The sequence below is a fragment of the Xiphophorus hellerii genome, chromosome 15 (assembly GCF_003331165.1).
Source record: "Xiphophorus hellerii strain 12219 chromosome 15, Xiphophorus_hellerii-4.1, whole genome shotgun sequence".
Lineage (NCBI taxonomy): Eukaryota > Metazoa > Chordata > Actinopteri > Cyprinodontiformes > Poeciliidae > Xiphophorus > Xiphophorus hellerii.
The window spans coordinates 6,791,488-6,805,385 of NC_045686.1; the positions used below are offsets into that span (position 1 = coordinate 6,791,488).

The window sequence follows — 13,898 nt, forward strand, 5'->3', positions numbered from 1 at the left end:
GATCAGCTGAACCTCAGCTGATCGGAAGTTCAATCTGTTAGAGTGCAGCATAATTTACGTAACGCACATTCAACATAAAAGCACATAGCAGATATTTAATATACTAAAATAATAATATGACATAAATAATGTCAGAAACCTAAACATTTAGTGGTAGTATATATATAATACAACTTTTCCAAGCTTTTCCCCATAAATTGTTGCAGTAGAAGGAAGTGCTATGTTCCAGGTATTTTATTTTGAAGAACCAAAGCATTAAGTACATATACGTGTTGCGGCTGCCTTGACAGCATCCCTAGCTGATTGGGAGGACAGGGAGAAATGGCTGATGCTATAGCTGATACGAGAAGGCTGTACACTAAGCCCCAAAACCTAAATGACGCGTATGGACCCCCGAGTAATTTTCTAGAGATTGATGTGAGCAATCCTGAGACTGTCGGGGTTGGCAGAGGCAGATATACGACGTACGAAGTCAGGCTGAAGGTGAGGCTGCATTAACAAGTGCTAGTGACGTTAGCTTGTTAGCTAGCTGCCCAAGCTAGCTGACCTGGCTTTTCCTTTTAGTCAAAGTTATAAATAATTGACATCAGTGTTGTCATCGAGAAACAAATGCGGATGTTGACACATAGTTCACAAGTAATTGCATACTTGGGTATTATTTTTGAATAAAAAGTGTTTAGTTGTTAGTATTTGTGTGGGTGCTGGGTTTATCAGACATTACCTTAATTACGCAATGCTATGCACTGTTAGCTAGTGTTAGCGTACAAGCGAAGTTTTAAAAATATTTTAAAATATATGCAAGATTGGACAATATGAAAACTGAAATGAAACCTGAATTTGCTCGTCTGTAGAAGGAAACTCATAAAGCACCGATCTAAAAATAAAACTAGTCAAAGAAAAACACAGAATCTAAGATCTGGGAGCTTCTAGAAGCTGATTTTACACGTTCTCGTCATTAAAACCGCTAATATTTAAGTTAATATTTCAGTTTCACTTATAGAAACATTCCATCTACTAAGAAAGTGAAGTGAAATGTTTGTTTTTGTTAAGTTTCTCTAAATTTCAACTCTGTTATTCTTAACACAAGGTTTATATCTGTAATTAGTAGTAGTAAAATAATGTTTTCATCTAAAACAAACGCCACAAAATCTCACCATAAACTTGACTCGTGCTTGAGTGGAACTCAAGGCACGCCCCATGATGACTGCAATAAATAGATAACAGTTATAGTCGCACTAAGTAGTCTACGTGACTTGCGTTCAGTTTGAATACCCTCAACAAAAGTATTTAATGAAAAAGACTCAGGACATCATTTCACTGCCTAGTCCTGACTAATTAAGTATTACACAAAGTCTTGGACAGATTAGGTAACAAACGCATCCAGCATGGCATAAACTTTGCAGTGTCTAATCACTGTTGAATTTGGTGGCTTTGATTGGTGAAGTCAGTTCCTCTAGGGCTTACAAACAGGATGCAGCTTGCTGACAGATTCTCCACTTTTTTCCATACCTCCTACGACACATTTCCTTCCCCCAACTCCGTTGTCAAACTTGCAGAGAAGTTCTTTCCATCCATTTGTCTTCATTTGTACTACAAATGAAGGCGCAAAATGAAATTTCATGGTAGTCCTTTGCAGTAAGGGAAATATTACATGGTAAAGTTAGGACATTGATAACAGAAAACATACAATTCAAAGGAGTGGATTGATTAGTTTGAGATGACGTCAAATAAAAGCAGCATAACATGTCTAAATGCACATGTCAAACTATGAAGAAGATGGGCCACAACAGGAAATAAAGCATTCATTGCCTCGTCTGTCTCCTATGTAGTGGAAAATAGGCTAAAACTGAAAATTGGTCCCATCGCTATTATGTCAAATGGACCTAATTCTCTCAACAATGTTTCTGATAAATTTTTGAAACTATGCTAGAAAGAACTAAGGCAGTTCTAAGGGAAATTCACCTTTTAAAAATTTCCCTGCAAAACCTTGACTGAAAATGTGGTGACCTCTTGGTGACCCAGGCCAAAGCAGTCCACACTACATGGAGTCAGGTGGCTTTTGACCTATGGAGATGATGGTGCGAAGAAGGATTTTACATAAAATCAAGAAGATTGTGGCCAACCCTGACCATTTTCTTCATGGGACTGTCTTAGTACAACAGAATGTCTTTTGTCAAACACTCTGACTAAAGACACTCTAAGTAAAGACAGAGGCTTCTTCAAAGCCTCTGCTATTACTGCATCAGTAATACAAAGTGCTACAGGAGACCTTTCCTGCCCACAGCCATCACCACCTACTTTTAAAGTTTTGATGAGTAACAGAAATGAGCAATGAGGGCAACCTGCATTGAGATGGCAACAGCATATCCTAAAAGGTTTAGCCCTGGTCTAATGATGAGAGAGTGATGTCAAAAATGACAGACGTGCTTTTGTTAAAATCTTCAGCAGAAACAACTTTGAAAAAAGCCTTTTTTGTTCTCAACTGCTTTTCCAAATGTTAAAATTAAATAGCCTTTCTTAATTTAGTGTAGGTTACAGGCCTCGTTAAACTTTACGAAGACAAATATTTATGTCTCAGACAAAATACGACTGTTTTGGCTATTAAACCATTTTCTGCAAATGAATGACATTTCTTGTAGCTGGCTTGTGTTAAATCTTGACGGTTTCACATTTTATCGTTTTTTTTACTGCTAGTGTAAAATCCTTTGGCAGTCACAAGGCTCATCTGATTGCCTCATCTTTTATCTCTAACTTGTCATTTCAGTTGACTGACACCCCTGTAGTTAGTGACCTGAAGCGTTTAGATTGGCTACCAGCCTTCAACTGTTTTATAGCTTCCACTGTTTCTTAAAGAAATGAATTTAAGGGGATGGAAGCTGTCTCCAGGCATTAGCCTTGAATATAAGGCTACTGTACTTGATTAGCGTGTTATAATTAGCATATGCGTGTAATCAGCATTATTGTGCACCTCATAGCCCTGTGTGACCCTGCTTTGCATAAAACCACAGAAGAAGCGGCGCATCTCTCACTTTTCAATAAACGTGGTGTCAACTTAGCTTTGCTTCTCTCCTTCTCCTTTCTTTAGCTTTCTTTGGAGACACTTTCACTCCATCTCCAGCATTTTAAGAGCGTTAGCCACAATGCCCTAGCCAGGAATGCATAGTATTTCTTTTGTTCTTTCTTGCTTCTTTACTTTCTTCCATTTTTAGTCTGATTTCTTTTAGACTACCACAGCATCATCCTCTACTAGGATATACAGTTTCTTCTATTAACTGTTTTTCCTGTTCTCACCACTGTCCTGATAGTCACCCCGAAATTGAGAGAGTCCTTGTGGCCGCACTGAGAGAGTCTTGCTTAATCCTCTCATTGAGAAAAGAGAAGAATGAAATGGGCCATGGTCTGGGGGTGTGGGGGAGCTGGAGCATTTACTCCCCATCCTCACCCCCTACCCATGGGAGGGCAGAAAGCCACCCCTCTCCACCAGCCTTCATCTCATCCGCTCCTATCCCATTTCTCTCCCAGCTGTGTGCAGTCATTTGCCCATTTAATTGCATGGTTACTGTTCTTTGGAGTAATAATGTAAACATCAAAAATAATTAGGCGTACGAGTTTCTCACGGTATGATGCAGTTGAATTGAAGGACTGTAGTGTTGTAGGAATTACTCAGTAATGTAAAAGTAAAGGATATAATATAAACAAACATTTTAGTAAAAATAAACATTAATTTCCTACTGGTTATTGCATAGAATTCACAACCTGTTGTGCTCTTTATAACATAACACTAGTATAATAAGCTTAAATTAGCTCATATTTTCTCAGGTAGCTAGCCTGCAGTGGGTTGCTTAGCAAACAGCTGCTGGTAGCTTAACAGCTTTACTTGGACAATGGCGTTACCTCAGAAAAACACACACCTCATGACTGTGTATGTTTTGGGTTTTTTTTGTTACTAGAAATATTTCCAAACAGATTAATTTCTTTGCAAGAGGAGAAAACTTGTAGTGGTCCTGTTTCAGCAAGCTGACTGGCAGTTCACTGCAACAAGTGTTAAGAAGGGGCAGCTTGAGATAACTTAGTTTGGTACTTTCTCTGGCATCTTTTTTTGTATTATTTATTTAAAATGTGAAAACAATTATAGTCAACATTTTATTGGTTTTGAAGCATTTTAAAACTTGGATAGTGGTAACTGACCCATGTCTGACAATAACTATCATTAAGCTGTCAGGTTTGTTTTGCATCTATGTAAAATATTGTCAGTTTGTCCTTTTGGCTTATATCTCCATGTTTGTCTTGGGTTATCATGTGGTTAGACGCATATTTGAAGTAATATTGAGGGATGTTGTTCAGCCACTTGTTTACTGATTTCAAACTGGTGATTTAAATCAACAAACCAGATTTGTTTTTTATTTTTCCGATAGGAAAGCAAAGTTATTTCTAGAAAATGGCCTGTTTTCCTGAACTTTTCTAAACTTTTTAAACCATACATTTTCGGTCTCATGAAAAATTGGGAGCAGTTAGTCAGGCAAAAAAATATTTTACGAGTACACCTGGACTTTTTTATGTTCATTTTTAAAAAATGGAAAAAATGTTATGTAAAATGGATATTAAGTAATTATTTATTAAATTGTTAAATATTTATTGTGTTTTCTTATCACAGCATAGCAGTGAACCTAAACTACTACTTCAATTTCATCCACTTTACATCTCATAATTTTAAGTGAACTTTTCATAACGGTTCATGAGCAATAATAATATCAGTATTTTTGCCCCTAATTCCTGATGCCTGTAATGGAAAGAGTTACTCTGCTGAATTCTGCCATATTCTTCAGTGTTAATGGTGTCTTTTGGTTGCTGGATCTCTGGAAGAGCCTCCCAAGCAAAGAAGTGTATTTTTGTTTGGACCCACAGCAAACCGCAGGTTGGAGCTGGGATGTGGGTGTATGAAGCAGAGGAAGGGGTGATGGGAATTACCAAAATTTCTTTTTTTTTTTTTTTAGTTGGTTCCCATCTCATCCATTCAGGGAAGCGGACTTTGGGATCTCACTTTGTTTATGGATAAGAGTACATAAAAGGGCTCTTATAGCTCTGTCTCTCACTCGGTCTTCTACCCCTCCTCTTCTCCCATAGCTTCTCCTCTCTCCTTTTTTTTCCTCTTCTTCATTTGAGTTCTGGGGTGGGGGCCTTTGGTCATTAATAAAATGGGGAGAGACAGGGAGTGTGTGTGTGCGGAGGAGGTGGGGGGTGAGGGGGGGCTTGTCAGGCACAGTCAAGTGTAATCCAAAGTCTACAGCATCCTCTTCGACAACTATTTTAATGGAAATAGGGAACATATTGTATCAAGGCTACCATATCCTACTTGAAATGACAGTATCAAAAGTGGGAGTTGATACTATGGCAACAAAGCAGCTTTTTGCCGGATAGGCGAGTCGGAGAGAGGGTAGGCTGTCAGGCCACAGGGGCCGGCAAGCGAGGGAACGAGTGAGAGAGTACACGTAGCGACGAGAGCAAAAGACCCGTTGCCCCAACGCTTTTGTTCACAGCCTTTTTTTTTCCCATTTTGGAATATGATGCAATGAGATGGTATTATGTTGCCATTTTTTATGCCATTATTCTGAAAGGGGGACTATATGGCAGGGGTGAAGGAGGGGGTGCATGGGGGAGGTTTAGGATGCGCACTTTCAAACTTGACTTAATCCATCCTGCTAAAAGCTAATGCATGGTGGCCTTGAACTGTTCTCTCTGGAGATGAGTGATCTTTGTCCACTCTCCCCCTTTCTTTCAGCGCCGCGCTGTTTTTTAAGGGTTCTGCCTCTTTTCAGGCCGGTTTCAATGAGCCCAAGGCATTGTGTCCCACACATTATGATTCACATGCTCTTCCTATGGAGCACAGATTGCACCTTGTACGCCCATAATTGAAAGTGAAGCTAGGAGATCTACTTTGACAGAGATACAGCTAGCTTTCTGCTTCTTTTTTTAGAACACGCTCCTCTTATATATTTTGCTTTTAAATATGACCTCTCGTGTTTCTCTCTTTGGAAACAGCTGGTTTTCGTCGTTTCCTTTTTTTTTCTCTCTCTCTCTTTCCCTTTCAACTAGAACAGGCCGAGTGTGATGTTTTACACGGTCACTGAAATGCTAAAACCTGAACGGCGGTGGGCTGGTTCCGTGTTCTGATCGGTACAGAGGCCAGTAAGTTGAGACAGCCGCGCTCTAACCTCTAACCAGCCGTGAAGAGAACAGAGGCCAGGGAAACCTGATCTTTGACTCTCGGCACTCTCACGCACCGCCTCTTTCTGAGCGTTTTGTGCGAGCGAGAGAAAAAGAGAGTGAGACCTCTCAGATTTCAGCTCTGTCGTTTTCATCCCTCCCCTTGTCCTGAAAGGCCAATCTCTTAATCACTGGGTTTGAGGGGATGAGGGAACCGAAAGTCCAGGTGACTTCCATAACTTCCACTTTCACAGCTGCCATCATTGTGTTGACATGGGTTGGTTTCAGCTTCCTCACGAATAGGCTGCAAACCTTTACATTTACATTGTCAACAAAGCCACTGGTCAAATCATGCACATCATCTCATGCATACTTTACAAATGTCAGTGTGCGCTTGTGTTTGGTCAAGTGTTTTCCTGTGTGCACATGATGGGATTAGAGTCATGGCGGTGGCAGATTACCTGTAACTGTGATCTGTTGTGGAGGGGATTAACTTTGTGGCGCTCCACGCTGTGAAGTAACACGACGCAGCGGGGACGGACCACGGTGAGAGCAGTGCAGAGTTAATGCTAGAGCACTGGGGCGATAAAGCTATGATAATCCACTTCTCCTGTGACCTGAGAAGGAGGAGGAGTGAGGGCCTCATTGATGGCTTTACCTGGAGAGAACTTGAAGTAAGGGGCAATGCTTTTTGAGGCGTGGGGAGTTTTAGAAAAACTCTGTGGGAAAATGGGAGTGGCAGAGCTTTTAATCAGCATGTAGAAATGGTCTGCTTTATGCGACTGTCACTTTAACCTTTTTGCTTTACTGTACTTTTGGAAACCCTCTGGAGATACTGAGGATTCTAGGTCATTTCCAGTTGAAATGAGTAACCCAAAGAAAGTATCAAGTATAGCTGGCATTCATTACTTTAAAGTGAAGTTGTTTGCTTTGCGCTTTGTGTGTGTAAATAAATAAGAACTGCCCCGATACTCAGGCATAGTACTGATGAACATACAGTGGATTGCAAAAGTGATATAGTCATGGAACGTTTTCACATTATACCATACTGTAAGCATAGACTTTATTTTTCTTTAATTAGAATTTTGTTTTGTTATACACCAACAAGAAATGAGGCATAAATGAGAAATTAAAAAATTAACTTGTTACCAATTGAAACTTTCTTTGAACTTGTTTTTTCTGGTTGAAATTGATCTTGGCCAATCGGCAAACAGGAGGAGTTGTGAAAGAGGATGTCACTCTTCAGCGCTGCTTTAGAATTGTAGTCTACAATGGCTGTGGTTGAGCAATGGCAGGGAATGAAGCCATTTGTTGGCCTTGCTTCCAAATATTCAATCGACATGAACAGCACTTCTCTTCGCAGAATCAATCTGGTGCACAACGTATGTCATGGCCAAATGTGAGCGATTAAATTTGAACTTCAGTAGAGTTCTTGCCTCCAGGAAATGAGCCGAGGGTCCTCACTCCTGACCAACTGTGCAAAGCAAAGTATAGAACGAGGGGCTGCTTTTTACTTAAAGTCTGGAATAAAGATTAAAAATAACTATTTTACAAAATGTTTGACAAAATTTAGCATTAATGTGCCATTTAATAAGGTTTAATTTTCTTTATTATAGCTCAATAAGAGTTTTACGTGACGTAAGGATGACTTATTTTGCAGATCAAGAGAAATGAGGTGCTAGAGTCCTAAAAGGAGAAACCATGAGTGCGAAACAGCCACTTCTGCTCTGCCTCCTCCTCAATTAGTCTTGCACTGAGCAGATGCAGCTCCCAGCCTCTCCAGCTCCCTTGCTCTTCCTTTATGACCACATGGACCCTCTCTTCTCTTTTGTTCAACCGTTAACTCTCCATCTCGCTTCCTCCACACTGTCACAGTCGCCTGCCCATCGATCAGGCTGCTGCTCGCGCTGCATTCATTCTGCACCTACTTGCTCAGTTGCTTTGCTTTTGTGATTCTCCCCTTTTCCCTGAATTCTGACCTTCTGTAAATGTGGCCTGCCCATGAAATGCTCATTCACTCCCTTCTTGTTTGTACATTGTCACAGGATGGCCATGTACCGCCAGGACTAGTGAAGAGCTTTGGCATTGTGCTGTAATTTGCTGTTTGCTTCACTGTTCCTGTCAATGTCGAAACATCTCCCTCTTTTAATTCGAAATTCACTCTCAAGTGCTTGTCAACAGCAACTTTGAATTATGTGCACACGTGTGGATTCACATACATGAACACACACACAAAAACCCGGTATGCTTTTTAAGTGGAAAAAGACCTTGGTGAGCAAAAGATTGTTGGAAATGTAAGTTGAACTTTTGTTTTCTGTTCCCTTGAGGCCAGTTTAAATTTAGTTGAATTTGTTCCTTTTTTCTACTTCTTTTTGTCCTTACCAAGCCACGTTTTTCTCCTAATCATGCCATTGAACCCCAAAGTTCAACCCAACATTTTTGTTGTCTTTTTGTCTCATCTAGTGTTCTCTCCTCAGGCCTACCTTGCTAGTGGCTTTTACCCTAAATTAATTTAGGATAATTATATTTTAATCAATAAGGGTTGTCTTGCTGTCACTGGATGTTCATAACTACGGACTAAGCTGCATCCCATTTACCTTTCCCTATTTTAAAAATTGAATCTGTGAATGATTACAAATTAAAGATATTCCAGTTGAAAATTGGAAAGTAAAATGTTGTGCTAAAAGACCTTGATCTTTGCAATTAACTAAACAAGCCACTAAGGAATTCAGTATAATGTAGCAACACATCAGCTGCTCATATGAGAATCCAAACAAATGTTACTATTGCAGCCTTCTATATGTGTACTCTTAGGGTAGCCATATTGGATTTTGAGTTTAAGTTGGCAAAAAATTTCCCACTTTTAAAGTTGACTTCCTACATCAGGAAGCCTTTCACTAACATTTAGAACTATTCAAAGGAAACGGTTATCAGAGTAAGTGTTTTAAAATGTGACAGTTCTGCTTGTGTTTGTCCTCAGACCAACCTTCCCATCTTCAAGCTAAAGGAGTCCTCTGTGCGGAGGCGGTACAGCGACTTTGAGTGGCTCAGAGCGGAGCTAGAGAGAGAAAGCAAGGTAAACTTTCCATGCAAGTTTGACATTAACAGTCTGTTATAGAGCTAACAGACTGTAATGTTGATCATACCTACCATGGAGTATAATAAGAGAGAAAATGAGGTTTTGAACCCTTGTGAGTGGGTTTGATAATAAAAGTTTTAGGCTATATTCACACAGTGGGTCTTGATGCTAAATTTCAATTTTTGCTGCAATTAGATTTTCTTTTAATTACACTAAACGCCACCACCTTAAAGCGAACTGCATATGTGGAAGAAGAATGTTGACGTCACATATCAACGCGCTACGAAAGTAATAATGGTTTCCGCCGTCTATGAATCAATTTCAATATTTATTTAGCAATGGAAGCTGACAGTATCATCACAGGATGATGAGACTAAGGAAGCTTAAAAAAAGGAAAGCTCAGCTAACCCTGTCACAATAACAAATATTGCAGGTTGAGAAATTGTCTCATAGATTATTGTGATAAACAATATAGCAATGCAGGTTTGTCCTCTCAAAGGCTGGTAAACTCTAACTTTATAAAAACCAGTCCACAAACATTTTAAATATCCATAATCAAACACAGCAACCAAAAACAGTAAGTAAAAAGGAAATGCAAACCACACACAACTGAATCTTATCAACCAAATGGACTATGAAGTCTTCGTAAGTAAAACTGACATTCAAAAAATATTAGTCATCAGGATGGAAATTTTCAAACTCATTTTAATCCATCATTATTGGTGATAAGTCAACTATTTGTTGATTAATTGATTATTGTGACAGGCTTAATCAGAACTTTTTAGCAATGGTCTTTTATGGAGCATGGGTGGCAACTTCTGTAGTGAAGTCTGTTTGGCTGTGTGGTTGAAACCAGCAGTGATTGTGATATGACATCTTTCATAATTTTATGAATATGAATGTCAACCATTGTCGATGTCTGAATTTAAGCATCTGGCTTCTTTTGGTGCATGATTATTCAACCTCTCACATCAGTGACGTTGGACCGTTCAGACTGCAGACGCTTTGAAAAAAATCGGATACGTATCAGATTTAGTTTCACCTTTGAAAGTGGCACAAATATGATTTTTTTGTTTTTGGGGAGTGAAAAATCAGAATTTGCCCTGACAGACTGTGTTAAAAAGTCTGATGTGGTCAGAAAAACCCCCCAGAATGAGACGCAATCAGCTACTTTGTGAACTTAGCTTTAGATTGAGGACTCAGGAATGCTCTTATAAGCTTATTGAATCAGATCACTCTGTTTTGGATTCATTAATTTAAAGCACTTAATAACGGATGCAGGTTTGTGTAACTGTTTTAACTGGGACTGTTTTGTTTTTTTGAGGTGGTCGTACCACCTCTCCCGGGAAAAGCCCTTTTCAGGCAACTTCCGTTCAGAGGAGATGATGGCATATTTGATGACTCTTTCATTGAGGAGCGGAGGCAGGGTCTGGAGCAGTTTCTCAACAAGTAAGTCTGTCCACATCTCTTAAGTTTTCATCTTTCCTTTTTTTTTTTTTTATCTTGCTTTGAAGTTAAAATTATTTATTCTTCACAAGTTGTTCTGTGCAGCTGCAGTTATTTGCAGCTCCTTCCTGAGCTGAGGTGGTACTTGAACTTTGCAGAACAATGAAACATTTTGTGTGATAACTACATGCAACTTTTTCACTTCTCTTCATATTGTTAACAAACTGAACCCTTGGAGACAGGTTGGCCTTTTTCCCGCTATCCTTCTTAATTCTCTTATAATTATCTTGCAAAGGACAAGAAAACCAAAAGAGGATTCACGCATGCACCCCCACAACATAATTTTTTTTTCCCACATTTGTTTTGTTGTTGATGTGTAATTTATGTTAATTGCAGCTCAAATTACAGCGCGTGGTTCCCCGGGATGGTGTGTGCACCTCTGCTTATTTTTGATCCAGCATGTCCTCGTTTTCAGACGCCGAACAATAAAAGTTACAGTGTGATTGTAATCATTTGCAGTTATAGCAGACTTGGCCATTATCTTTGTTTCATGTGCAAATGCACCAGTGTTTCCTGCCGGAATATTAAGCGCGTAAAGACAGTTGAGAAAATTAGAAACCACAAATATGTTAAAGTAGAGGAAGATGATTCGGTAATTAGGATTTATACCCCCATCCCCCTGTCTTTGCTTCCTGTAAATGAAGCACTGCTGTTGATCATATTATTGTTCAGATGTATTACTGGCCAACATTGTTCAGTCTGTGATTGAGAGCATTGTGAAGAGTAATTCTTTTGAAATGCTAAAGATGATTGTTGCTGTGGAACAAGTAAGAGGGAGGAGAGAGGAGAATGATCACTTTTTGATTACGCCAGTTAAACATAATTTATACTTCAGGTAAGAGAGAAGAGCTTGAATCTCCTGTTTGAAAAGGCTTTTATGTTTCACATCCTCATGGCTCTTGTCCTCTGGGCCGATGTTTCCATATTCGCTAAGCAGAATCCGATCAGGCAAGATCGTTTTTTACTTATTTATTTATTTTTTATTCCTTCCCAGTCATTTCTCTGGTACTTGACCTGAAAATCATTCTGCGCTGTTTCATCTCTGCAAATGTTTCCCCATCAGAGGTTAAGATGCGTACATGTGTGCAATGTTATCGTGTTGGTCTGCTCCGAGTGATTTAGCATTTTAAAGAATGTCATGTTTAAGGGTCTCAGGTGCACTGGTCCGTTCTCGTTATGCTGCTGTGCGTCATCTCAATGGGCCTTCAAGAAAACCTGATGTCAGAATGGCTCTTTAAAAGGAAATGGCATTAAAAACAAGAATTTATAGCAAACCAGCTGTAATAATTGCTGACTTTGATTTAAATTTTCTGCTTTTGATTAGCTTTCACATGAAAAGTTTTGTTTGTAATTTGAGCAGACAAATATATGAAATTTATTTGGGTTAAAATTTGCGTTGAACTAAATTCATAATGAAGATCTTGGAGATTATTTCTGTTTTCTTTTTTTTTTAAAAATAAATTTAATTTCTTTAGTTTTTCATTTGCATAATTCTGTCCAGAGTAAAATGTTGTGATACAGATAAAGTTTAAGCATTTAATTTCTTCCAGTCAAGTTCTCTTTCTCCTTAGATGAGGTTAGAAGCTTCGGATGTCACAATACAATGAAAATCAAATTTTCTGAGACATATATTACTTACATTATGAACTATTAGAGATTTAGTATTTGATTCGGGCTTATATAAACAGAATGCACTATTGGAAATATTCTTTTGATTTTCATGAGATGTATCTAGAAAACTGTTTTGTTAGTAAAGTACTGTTGTAGAAAAAGTGGTATTATCACCCGGTGTAAGCATCTTTTTTTTTTTTTTTTTTTTTTTTTTTATCAGTGAAATTCTGCATCAGCCACATAAATCATAAAGTGTATGTGAACATCAAGAGTTCCAGTGATTTACATGGCATTGATCTACCGAATTCATTATTTCACCTTAAATAGGTTTTCCTGACTATTTATTTTTGGTTATTTTTGCAAACAATGCACAAACAACAAAATGCAAAGTACAAACGGTTGTTCAAGCTTTTTATCAGTGCCATTGAAATGATTCCTAATTATTTTTATTCTCGACCAGTTCAGTTTCATATAACTACGCCCTTGTCTCAATGGGAGTAAAACAATCTCTTGCTCTTATGTGATTCTTTTCAGAGTGGCCGGACACCCTCTAGCTCAGAACGAACGCTGCCTACACATGTTTCTACAGGACGAGATTGTGGACAAGAACTACACCCCATCCAAAATCAGACAAGCCTGAGAAAAAAATAATAATAATCATGGCTCTGCTTGACCTGGTCCGGCTCAGTCTAGCTTGGACCCACAACCAAAAGCTCTCTTCACTGCTCCAAATGTCTCTCAATAAACTTTTAAGTGACACTTTCTTCTTTCCTACATTGTCTAAAATATTATTTCTTGCCTATGTAAGCGTAATTGCTAATCACTGATTGTCTGTTTTGACCTTCCAAATGAAGTCAAGAATGTTCTATACACAGCTGTGGTCTAAAGTGATTCACGGATATTTTTTCTTCATGTCTAAAGATGCCACTAACAAAAATATATTATATATTTATCATTTAGCTATGTCCTGAATATATTCCTTCATATGTTACTTTTGAATGAAACTTCTTTGTATGCAACGCTTGTGTAATGTCCCACACCATCCTCCATCAACGACTGGCACATTGCTCTCCATAACCAGCACTCAAACATGCACACACACATTCGACGGACCTCGACTTTCAAGCCACACTTAGTTGTTGTCTTAAAAAGGATGCATGTGTGTGTCTGCGCGCGCGCATCGTGTCCACCAGCACCTACCCGAAGATCACCATGTTTTTTCTAGCATGCAGTTTACACAGAGAGAACTGCAGTATTTCTACTGGCAATGTGCGTTTTGAGATTTGTATACTGCTGTGCCATTTTTGTTTATTTTGAAAAATTTTCCAATAAAACAGGTGAAATGTCTCCGCGCCAAAGTGCATTTTGTCGTCCGAGCCACTCATGCTTGCATGCAGTCGCACTGTCGAATTGTATTCAGTGTTTAATAAATAAATCTTAATACAATTTTGTTAAGAAGTCATGGCTGTTCAAAGGGTCTTTATTAGAGTAGATGAGA

The 13,898-nt window shown here is 38.8% G+C and overlaps 1 protein-coding gene across 1 annotated transcript; it reads left to right on the forward strand.

The window, feature by feature from the left end:
- Positions 1-267: 267 nt before the first annotated feature.
- snx3 (sorting nexin 3) lies at positions 268-13,747 on the forward strand. The gene is made up of 4 exons (XM_032585905.1): positions 268-483; positions 9,185-9,280; positions 10,608-10,732; positions 12,935-13,747. The coding sequence occupies exons 1-4, from the start codon at positions 322-324 to the stop codon at positions 13,038-13,040; spliced, it is 489 nt and encodes a 162-aa protein (XP_032441796.1). The 5' UTR covers positions 268-321; the 3' UTR covers positions 13,041-13,747.
- The last annotated feature ends 151 nt before the right edge of the window (positions 13,748-13,898 follow it).